This window comes from Solea senegalensis, unplaced genomic scaffold (assembly GCF_019176455.1).
Source record: "Solea senegalensis isolate Sse05_10M unplaced genomic scaffold, IFAPA_SoseM_1 scf7180000015701, whole genome shotgun sequence".
NCBI lineage: Eukaryota > Metazoa > Chordata > Actinopteri > Pleuronectiformes > Soleidae > Solea > Solea senegalensis.
This window is the reverse complement of record NW_025321425.1, coordinates 29,698-41,622: the sequence shown is the minus strand read 5'-3', so window position 1 is coordinate 41,622 and position 11,925 is coordinate 29,698. Positions and strand designations below refer to the sequence as shown.

General features: G+C 45.3%; 1 protein-coding gene across 1 annotated transcript; it reads left to right on the top strand.

Moving 5' to 3' along the window:
* Positions 1-1,043: 1,043 nt before the first annotated feature.
* On the top strand, positions 1,044-11,263 carry LOC122762480 (asc-type amino acid transporter 1-like). The gene is made up of 10 exons (XM_044017683.1): positions 1,044-1,257; positions 2,631-2,782; positions 5,219-5,344; positions 5,427-5,580; positions 6,387-6,510; positions 7,637-7,740; positions 7,819-7,915; positions 8,105-8,254; positions 8,339-8,516; positions 9,240-11,263. Exons 1-10 carry the CDS (start codon positions 1,253-1,255, stop codon positions 9,368-9,370), a joined length of 1,221 nt encoding a protein of 406 aa, XP_043873618.1. The 5' UTR covers positions 1,044-1,252; the 3' UTR covers positions 9,371-11,263.
* Positions 11,264-11,925: the final 662 nt, after the last annotated feature.

Here is an 11,925-nt window from a genome sequence, read left to right as displayed (position 1 = left end):
TGTGTGTGTGTGTGTGAGTGTGTGTGTGTATGTGAGTGAGTGTAAATAAGTAAGTATAAAAGTATATAATGACAGAGTTTTGAGTCTACAGGAGCCTGAATGGACAAACCTGTCAGGACTCTTTGGTCTGTGAAGGCCACCGTAGTTCCTAGTCACACTTTATTACAGTCTTCAGTCGCACCAACTGATTTCACCAGTTCTTGCACACTGGATCTTTACGGGCAACGGTGGATCAGTGGTAGAGCGAGCCGCCTTTCAAACGAAAGAGGGTGAAAGGTTTGATTCCTGGCTCAGCTAGTTGCTCCTGACAGCTGTGCTGGCTGCGTGTGAATGTGAATGAAAGCCATGTGTGTTTGAAGAAGCGCTGCACGTAGATGAGCTGTGTGTGTGTGTGTGTGTGTGTGTGTGTGACGTGAATGGGTGAATGGCACAAGTGTAGTGTAAAGCAGGGGTCAGAGAGGGGTCATCAAGACGAGTATGAATGCAAACATTCAACACTGAAGCTGACTTAGATGAACGCGCTCGTGTAAATGGTTTTCCATGACTGTAGCTCCTCCTCATCGTGGGCGGAGTCGTCACTGCAAAGACTAAGAAGACGTCAGACAAAAAAGCACTTATGACGAGCCCTTAGTTTGGTTTACTTGAAGCTCTTCCTTATGTAAGTGGCTCTGGATAAAAGCGAAATGACATGTAATGGAATGTAACGTATTAAAAACCACGTCGCTTTGCTATGACGACTCCGCCCACTTTGAGGAGGAGCTGTGAAGCCATGAAAAAACGACGTGACAGTGTGTTGTGATAAAACGACGGGGCCTCGCGGGTGGTAAAGTGGTTGGCACTCTTGACTGCAAGAAGACCCGGGTTTGAGCCCCCGGCTATAACAAGGGCCTTTCTGCGTTTCCTGCCACAGTCCTGAACCATGCAGGTCAACTGGACACTTTAAATGAGAGTGAATGGTTGTCTCTGTGTGTGTCCCTGCGAGGGACAGGCCATCTGTCCAGGATGGATAAAATCCTCACCTGTCCTGACACCCACCTGTGCCCCTTCCTCAGGAAACATCATTGGCTCTGGGATCTTCATCTCTCCGAAGGGCGTGCTGGAGCACTCGGGCTCCGTGGGTTTGGCGTTGGTGGTCTGGTTACTGGGAGGATGCATCGCAGCTTTAGGCTCACTATGCTACGCTGAGCTGGGCGTCACCATCCCCAAGTCTGGAGGAGACTACTCCTACGTGACGGAGATCTTTGGTGGTCTGATGGGGTGAGGAACGCAGACATGCGTCCGTCCGTCTGTCCGTCCGTCTGTCTGTCTGTCTGTCTGTCAGTCCGTCTATCTATCTATCTATCCGTCTGTCTGTCTCTCTGTCTATCTTTCTGTCTGTCTGCCTATCCGATCTGTCTGTCTGTCTGTCTGTCTATCTTTCTGTCCGTCTGTCTCCTATCCCCTGTCTATCTGTTCTTCTGTCTTTCTATCTGTCTGTCTATCTGTCTGTCTGTCTGCCTATCCCTCTATCTATCTATCTAATATCTGTCTGCCTGTCTGTCTGTCTCTGCCCGTCCGCCTGTCCGTCTGCCGTCCTCTGTCATCCGTCTGTCTGTCTGTGTCTGCCTATCCTCTGTCTATCTGTTGTCTGTCTTTCATCTGTCTGTCTGTTCATCTGTGCCTATTCTGTCTGCCTATCCGTCTGTCCGTCCGTCTGTCTACCCGCTCTGTCGTCTGTCCATCTGTCTATCTGCCCGTCCTTCTGTCTATCCGTCTGTCTGTCCGTCTGTCCATCTGTCTGTCCGTCCGTCTGTCTGTCTGTCCGTCTGTCTGTCTGTCTGTCTGTCTGTCTATCTGTCTGTCTGTCTGTCTATCTGTCTGTCTGTCTATCCGTCTGTCTATCCGTCTGTCCGTCTGTCTGTCTGTCTGTCTGTCTGCCGTCTGTCTGTCTGTCTCTGTCGTCTATCTGCTGTCTCCATGCCCGTCAGGTCTGTCGTCGCAAATGCTTCGTCTGTCCGTCTGCCTTGTCTGTCTGTCTGCTCCATCTGTCTATCTGTTCATCTGTTCGTCCATCTGTCTGCTCCGTCCATCTGTCTATCTGTCTGTCTGTCTGTCTGTCCATCTGTCGTCCGTCCGCCTGTCCGCCTGTCTGTCCGCCTGTCTATCTGTCTGTCTGTCTGTTCGTCCCGTCTATCCGCCTGTCTGGCCTGTCTGTCGTCCATCTGTCTCCGTCTGTATTCCATCTGCCCGGCCGTTCGTCCATCTGTCTGTCTGTCCATCTGCTCCATTCCGTCTGTCTGTCCGGCCCGCCTGTCCGCCTCGTCTGTCCGCCTGTCTATCCGCCTGCTGTCTGTCTGTCCGTCTGCGTGTCCGTCCACTAGATGCTGTCGTGATGTCCGCCTATCCGCCTGCTGTATCATGTCTGTTCTGTCTGTCTGTCTGCTCCATCTGTCTGTTACCCGTCTGCCCATCCGCCTTCCGTCTGTCTATCTGCCCGTCCATCTGTCTGTCGCCCAATGCCTGTCCGTCCGTCTGTCTCGTTCTGTCTGTTCATCGTCTGTCTGTCTGTCTGTCTGTCCGTCCGTCTATCCATCTGTCTGTCTGTAAAGACGTTAAAGGTGATTGTTTCCTCCCTCTTTCTCCCGGTGCAGGTTTCTGCTGTTGTGGAGCGCCGTCCTCATCATGTATCCGACCACGCTGGCGGTCATCGCCCTCACCTTCTCTAGCTACGTCCTGCAGCCCGTCTTCCCAAACTGCGTCCCTCCGTACATGGCGACGAGGATGCTCTCGGCCACGTGTCTCCGTGAGTGACCTCGCCGCCCATTAAAGCTGTAGTGTGTAACTTCAGGCCCTGGTATGCTTCCACGCACGCCCCAAACCTAACGCACACTTCACCACATTTACTTTCTGAACTCAGAGACTTTGTCCATCATCATGTGATACAGTGAGTCAGTAAAATGTCATCGTCATCACAACACGGCCTCTGCTACAAGGGAAGTGGTCACGTGTGAAGTTAATGACTGCAGTGGAAAATGTCCGGCGTCCCAGGAGGACGGACGAGTGCAGGACGAGTGCAGGACGAGTGCAGGATGTGGTTTGTGTAGTTTGCTTGTGATGGAACAGAGGCAAAGGAAAATACTCATTTAACATGAAACAATATGGAAAAGATTATTTAATGCTGATATTGTCTACTGTATTTAAAGTATATGTTCACTGCTTTATCTCACTGTGAGACAAACTTATTTCAGCTGGAAACTGGAGTTTGTTTCACTTACTAATCCACTCACTCTCCCACACCAAAGTCCATAGAGAAAATCAGTGATTTTAGCTCGTGCGGACACAGGAGCCGCTGGTCTACTGCTGCCTCGTGTGGTCAGTGTGGATTTCAAATACCAAATTCTGAAAAATAAGACTTAGTGATGGAGGCAGCAGTGGATCAACAACTCCTGTGTGTGTGTGTGTGTGTGTGTGTGTGTGTGTGTGACGTTAAAATCAATGATTTTCTCTATGGACTTTGGTGTGGGAGAGTGAGCGGTTTACACACTTCAGTTTCCTGGAAAAAAGTCTGTCTGACAGTGAGATAAAGATGTGAACATATATTGTAAGATGTCATTATGATGCCATAATGTATATATAATAGTATATAATATAATATAATAGTATATAATATGATATAATATAATATAATAGTATATAATATTATATAATAGTATAATAGAAAAATCTGTCTAACAGTGAGACGATGATGTAAACATAATCTTTGGTGTACGCTTAATGAGATGAGCCTTTTGTAAAGCCGGGAATCTAACCCACAACCTGCCCCCCACCCCCGGCCCCACCCCCAGCCTCCTACTGTTCTCACTGTCCAAATGCAGGCCTGACCTTACAATGACTTTACATCTTAAATAAGAAGATAAGTGACGATATTATTATATTATTATATAATTTGAACACTAATTTGAATGGAGTTTAAAAATGAATACCAGAGTTTTAAAATGCAGAATACAGAAAAAGGTGGCTGAGGTGATAGTGGGTGGTCATGTGGGGGTGAGTTAGTGTGAATAAGGGAGTTGTAGTTGTACGAACTGGGACGACCGAGGCTGAGTCGTCTATGTAAACGGGTGAAATGCTCCTTTTAAATACATGTGTATCATATCCCTGCTCTGGTGTGTGGTGTTCTAGTTGGCGAGCGGTGATACGGGGGTGGATGGTTGCCATGGGAGGCCGGAATGTGGGAAACGGGTGAGTGAGGGAGGGCACGATTGTTTCACCTCGTCCATCATTGTCACCAGCTTTGCCCCGCTCTCTCTCACCGCAGCCTTGCTCTACGGCACAAAGACGAGCTGTCACAGCCACAACACAAAACACTTCCGCTGTAAAATGGGAACAAACGTGGCAAACCCCCCCCCCACCCCCCGCCCTCCCATCGCACCCCCATCCTGTCCAGAGGAGGGCGGGCACTGCTCACGTTTCTTTAGCGTCCAGCTCTTAAAAATGAGTGTGAACGATGGATGGCGTCAGAGGAGAGGGAATCACACGCTGTCGTCAGGACGTTCATCACTCGCTGTGTGCTGAATTAACAGTGCAGGTACTCGGCACCGGGTAATTAGGCAGCGACAACAAAGACCTGAGTCATGTCAGCTCAGGGCCAAACAACGCTGAAGTCCTCTGTCAAGTCTGGTTGGTTGGTGCACTCCTCACTTGTGGCACTTTTCCACAAAACACTTCCAGCAGAGCTTGTTTTTTTTTTTGCTTTTCCATTAGTGATCCTATCCTTATCACTCACCTGTCCTTATCACTCACCTGTCCTTATCACTCACCTGTCCTCATCACTCACCTATCCTCATCATCGTTCTCCTCATCATCGTTTATTGTCCTCATCATTGACCTGTCCTCATCATCATTCACCTGTCCTCATCATTTCACCTGTTCACCTCCTCATTGTTCACCTGACCTCATCGTTCACCTGTCCTCATCGTTCACTTGTCCTCATCGTTCACCTGAGGACAAGTGAAGGACAGGTGAACGATGAGGACATGTGAACGATGAGGACAGGTGAACGATGGGGACTCATCGTTCACATGTCCCCATCGTTCACCTGTCCTCAACATCATTCACCCCATCATCGTTCACCTCATCATTCACCTGTCCTCATCGTTCACCTGTCCTCATCATTCATAAGTAAATGTAATTCAATGGGATTAGACGCCTGTTTATCTACGTTTGCTTTGTGTCTCAGTGCTGCTGACGTGGGTGAACTGCTCCAGTGTTCGTTGGGCCACCAGGATCCAGGACATCTTCACTGTGGGGAAACTGATGGCTCTGGGTCTTATCATTGTGGTTGGCCTGGTCCAGATCTTCAACGGTAACTCTGTTAAACCTCACTGCCCCCTGAGGTTTAACCAACAAACAACAAAACCTTCTCTGCCGTGTGTGTTTTTCCTCAGGGAACTACGAGGCTCTGACTCCTCAGGTGGCCTTCTCTCTGGAGAAGACGCCGACGGTCGGACAGATCGCTCTGGCTTTCCTTCAGGCCTCGTTCGCCTTCAGCGGCTGGAACTTTCTCAACTATGTGACAGAAGAGGTGGTTGAACCCAGACGGTGAATATTCCTGCTGCACCGCGGCCCCTCAGAGCTCATCTTCATCCCCATGGTTTTCTTTCTATTGTTGTGTATTTTATCTGCAGCTGGTTCACGTCCACTCTTCTGTTGAGTGACTCATCATACAGCTGTTTTTCAATTTTCAATTTGAATCCATTTTTTATTTGTATAGCACCAAATTATCTCAGGACAGTGAACATAGTAAGACAGAGTTCACACAATTGGTTCACAACAAACACGAGGCATCAGAAGAGAAAAAAACTAAACTGAGCTAACTAGCATCTAAACTAGCTATGCCAGCTAACTAGCATATGTCTAATCTGGCTATGAAAGCTAACTAACACATGTCTTACCTAAGCTAGGCAGACTGTCTATCTATCCTAGCTACAGTAACTAGTATCCATATAAAGTAGCTAGCAGGGGGGTGGAGTGCTCAGTGGTAAAGACCAGTACCCTGTGTGCGAAAGACATCATGGTCGCAGTGGTCGCAAGTTCGACTCCACCCCTGGCTGATTGTACTCAATTCCATTGTAAGTCGCTTTGGATAAGAGCATCTGCTAAATGACATGTAATGTAAGCTATGATAGCTAACTAGCATATATCTATTTAAGCAAGCGTCTGTCTGTCTGTCCTAGTTAACGAGCATCCATCTATAGTAAAACTTTTCTTTCTTCTCATTGAAAATGTTGATGTTTGACATGAAAATGAAAAGCGTCTTTTTTATTTAAATTTTTGTTTGTTTTGATTTGTTTTTGTTTTGTGGTGTCGTGTGTGTGTGTACACGGCGTGTGTGACCCTCGGTTTAGGAATCTACCTCGTGCCATCTACATTTCCATTCCATTGGTGACGTTTGTGTACACGCTCACCAACATCGCCTACTTCTCCTCCATGTCGCCCGACGAGCTGCTGTCGTCCAACGCTGTGGCTGTAGTGAGTAACGAGCGTGAATCAACGAGCGCTGCTGCTGTTGTCAGTAAAGATGTCCACTCGGCTTCAGCGAGAGGAAGAAACTCCTTTTAACAGACTGAAAGATGTGCAGCGTCTGAGGGACAGAGCGAGACCAGGAGCAGATTTATAACAATAATAATAATAATAATAATAAGATATGTAATGCTTTTCAACAGTTGTATACATGTTTAGATTTAAACAGGACAGTTCTCAATTGGTTATCACGTGTTTATACAACAATCTCAATTATACAAACAGCAGCATAGATATGTGTATATCTTATGTATGTGTGTCTATTTACTAACTAGCATTGATCTATCCAATTCAGCTATGCTAACTAACTAGCATCTATCTAAGATATCTAATTAGCATTGATCTAAACTAGCTATGCACACTGAGTGAAATATAAATCATCAGGAAGAGAAATGTACTTTCATAGTCTTAAAAAACTCCTGCCCCTTGTGGCCTAAATAAGAATTACAATATACAAAATAAGAATGCCCAACTGCAGTCCTTGAGTCTCTTCTGTAGTGAAATGAACAGAATATTTTGTATTCTCTTTATTGTCAAGGTCATAGCAGCTCTTTCAGCCTATTTTAGTCAATTCATTTTAAAGCCAATATCTGAACGTTTAAATTAGTGAATAATAATAGAAGAAATAGGCTGCAAGGTCATGACTGACAGCTGAAAGTCACTTATGATTGGTCAGTGAATGTAGGGGGTGGAACCTCGATACAACGACTTTACTCTGGCATTGACGACATTACCAAAACAAGATGGCTGCACTAATTCTTGAGATATTTTGGCTTCTCTTTTTGTACAAAGGGAGAAAATGGAGACACATCTTAAATCACACTTACCGGTGGTAGTTCCTCATACATTTGGTTGAGGAGTGAGAGGCAAAATATTGTTTGTTCCACTTGTTTGCCATATGTTGCTTCACCACTAGATGCCACTAGATCCTACACGCTGGTCTTTGGAGGTGAGTCCTCAGCCTTCAGCTGGTGACTGTGCGAATGTCCACGAGGAGATGACCTCTTGACGAGATGAAGCGAACGCCAACAGAAAACTGTGTCGTCCACTGATTCTCTGTTCTCTCACTGTTCAGACGTTCGGAGAGAAGCTCCTGGGAATGTTCTCCGTCATCATGCCCATCTCTGTCGCTCTGTCCACCTTTGGGGGGATCAACGGTTACCTGTTCACTTCCTCCAGGTGAGCCCCGCCCCCCGCCTCCTCCCACTCCGAATCCATCGTGGCCCCTGATGGTCCGTGTGGTGTCTGTGTTCACAGGTTGTGTTTCTCAGGTGCCAGAGAAGGTCACCTGCCCAGCCTGCTGGCCATGATCCACTACAAGAACTGTACACCAATCCCTGCTCTGCTGGTCTGCGTATGTAGACGTTTCTTGTGTTGACATGCTTGTGTTTTTTCCGCTTATGAGAAAAAATGTTCTACAGTGTTTGAACCCAAATGTTTCAACCTGGGCCCAATGTTTATAAATGTGGGTGTGTACGAGGGCGCAGGTCCAAAAATACCGGAATTCCCCTTTAATGTGGACCACGCTGCCATGTTTTTTCAGTGCGCTGCCACCATCGTGATCCTCTGCATCGGAGAAACACACAACCTCATCAACTATGTCTCCTTCATCAACTACCTGTCGTACGGCGTCACAATCGCAGGTCTGCTGTTCTACCGCTGGAAGAAACCCAGCCTTTACCGACCCATCAAGGTGAGCGGCATCACGGGTTCAGAGGCATCACATGCTCGGCATTACCAGAAGAAGAAATAAGTGTGTTTTATTTTTGTATACCAGGTGAACCTGCTGGTTCCTGTGTGTTACCTGATGTTCTGGGCGCTGCTGCTGGGCTTCAGTCTTTACTCTGAGCCGGTGGTTTGTGGTGTCGGACTGGTCATTATGCTCACTGGTGTACCTGTGTACTTCCTGGGTGTCCACTGGAAAGAAAAACCAAAGTGTATCTACAACTTCATCGGTGAGTTTCAGTCAGAGGTGGAGAGAATACTGAAATCTCAAGTACTCAAGTAAAAGTACCACCATTTTTTTTTAATAACATTTTACTTCAGTGCAAGTACAAGTACTGGTTTAAAATGTACTCAAGTTTAAAAAAAAGCAGCTTGTTTAAAATGTACTTAGTTAATTTCAAATGAATTGTTTTTAATTAAAGGCAAAACTAAAAAACAAAACAAATTAAAGTGCTGACAAAATCAGTCATAATGGGTCAAAGGTCACAAATCACGGCCCTTAATTAACACCGATTCACCTGTCCTCATCATCATTCACCTGTCCTCATCATTCACCTGTCCTCATCGTTCACCTGTCCTCCTCATCACCGTCCTCATCATTCACTCATTGTTGTCCTCATCGCTCACCTGTCCTCATCATTCACCTGTCCATATTGTTCACCTGTCCTCATCGCTCACCTGTCCTCATTGTTCACCTGTCCTCATCGCTCACCTGTCTTCATCGCTCACCTGTCCTCATCGTTCACCTGTCCTCAACATCGTTCACCTGTCCTCATTGTTCACCTGTCCTCAACATCGTTCACCTGTCCTAAAAAATGCCTCAGCTCCACTCACTTCATTTACTTATGTCTTAGGTTTTTGCTGAATTGAATTGGTGAGTTTTGACGTGGGCTCTCGACCTGCAGCTTGTCTCACACTCACTTGGTTGATTTGTGACTTCTGTTTCCCTGCAGAGAGGGCGACATACGTGGGCCAGAGGTTGTGTTTCGTGGTCTTTCCTCAGATTGACCCCATCGAGGTCGCAAACTCCTCAGAATGGACTGACCGCTCATCAGGCAGGAGCAGTTTGTCTGCCAATTCTTAAACCTCTTGGCTGAATATGTGAAGATCTTTGTTTTGTTTTTGTTCAGAGTCCAGACTCCTGGTCCTGGTTTTGGGAGCTTTAGGTCTGAACCTGTTTCTCTTCAGTTGAGTGGAGACTCCTGCATTGTTTCCCCTCTCTTTTCTACAAAGTCGATAAACACAGAAACTTGTTGCCCAGAGCATCACACTGTGAAAGTGACTTTCTTTTTGCCATTTTGGACCTTTTGTTTCTCTTTGTGTAATATCACCAGGACTCAGAATCGACTGACAACGAAATGTTTCTTCTTGTGATTGTTACTTTTATGTTTTTTGTGCCTTAAAGCCTTTTCACACTGAGTCCACAACAAATCACACCTCAGGATTCCCGATACAGTAAAGAAAACAACACGTTAACCCTTATGCAACTTAAAAAAAGTAACACTCAGCACCTTAAGGACAAAAAATGTAACCTCCCTAATCAGGTTTTTATTTTTCATGAAATAGATTTTTTTTTATCAAAATCAAACCTGATCATGAAAAAAATATTAATTTCAGCATTATAACTAATACCAATTTCCTCAATTTAACACATATGAAAGCTGTAATAGTTTATATATACGTCATGTTGATGATATTTCCCTTGGAGAGATAACACAGCCTGGGATATGCCACATATGACCAACAACATTATTTTTGATGTAGTGTCACTGTTTTAAAAACAACAGAACAGAACTCAGAACAGCTGCTGCTTTTTTTTTACCAAGAGTGTATGAGAGTTTTCACCAACAGTACAAAACAAAATGTATAAATTATCAGTGTAGACAACGTTTATGACACAGCACTGCCATCTGCTGGGTTATATAATGTATGCGTTTTGTATAATTCTCTGTTGTTGAGACTTGAACATACTGGGGTAAAGAGGACGAGAGGCGGATCCAGAGCAGAATTTTTGAGTTTTCAAATTAAAAACAGAGTAGTACGGATGTAGCTCTAACCTCTGATTACTTTGACATTTTAATGTTAAATTTATGATGGGGGCCACACAGTTGGTGTAGTGGTTAGCACTCTTTGCCCTTGCAGCAAGAGAACCCGGGTTTGCGACCTAGTTGGAATAAGGGCCTTCCTGCATGGAGTTTTCTCTGGCTTCTTCCCACTGTACGAAAACATGCAGTAAATTGTTGGCTCCTACAAAACGGTATATTCCAACATGTCATGTGACTTCTGGTAAAATGATTATATTTTCATGTATATACAGCACATATATAGTGGGACTTGGTGTGAAAAGCAAGGGAAATGTGTATTATAATATTGTTTATTAACTCATTCACTATATTACTTTAGCTCTGTGTTTGGTCTTCCATATTCTCTTCATATATGAGCTTCATGTGTGTATGTGTGTTCACTTGCTCCGCCCCTGCTCTGACCTCACACACACCACCATGATTACACCACGTAATCATCAGGTTTGCTGACACGCCGTGGTTGTAATCGCATGTAGAGGTATTTTCATAATAAGAGTCTAATGTCATGTGTATTAAGAATGTGAATTGTATCCTCTTCTTCCTGACCCGGTGTTGCCGCTGATACGTCTTTTTGTTGTTGTTGTTGCTATAAGACGCTGCTGTTTTAACCAAGCTTAATGTTAGCCACGAGCGTTAGTGACTTAGCATATATAGGCTCTTAAACTGTGTCACAATTTTTTTTCCCCCAAAAAACTCTTCTCTACAAAAAATGCTCTGGTCTACAGGGAATTTTTCTAAGGTGTTATCTCACCGTTGCCTAGGTAACAGAGCTCCAGCTGGACTTGGCACAGGTTACAAAACTCCACAAAAGCCTTTTCACACCGAGTCCACGACAAATTGCACCTCAGGATTCAGAATACAGTAAAAAAACACATTAACCCTTATGCAACTTAGAAAAGTAACACTCAGCACATTAAGGACAAAAAATGTAACCTCCCTAAACAAGTTTTTTATTACATCGGAATTGGAAGTGACGTCATCCCTGAGTTGAGAAGACGGGAGAAAGCATGGACACAGACTTATCTCGGGCTAGCTGTTGTTAGCAATAGCTGTTTATTTGGCTCACACAGTGTAGCCACATGAGTTTTTATTATTGACACGAGTGGCAGCCGCCGTGGAATCCTGTGTCAGGTTTTGTGATGTTGCGAGTTGGAACGCTGATCAGAGGGGACATTCCAGTTGAAACTGAAATTCTGACTTTCGACTACAACTGGAACGCACCATTAGTGGAGTGGCTTGACGCCCATAAACAGGAGCAGATGTCAAATAACATTAATTATGTTAACATTTGTGTATTTTTTTTTGTTTATACAAACAATGTGCTGTTTCTCTCATTTCCACACACACACACACACACACACACACCTCTGTGTCAGTCAGTCAGTCAGTCATCATCTAACCGCTTTATCCTCCACCAGAGGGTCGCGGGGGGTGCTGTGCCAATCTCAGCTACATGGGGCGATAGGCGGGGTACACCCTGGACAGTTCGCCAGTCCATCGCAGGGCCACACACACACAGATAGAGACAAACAACCATTCACTCTCACACTCACTC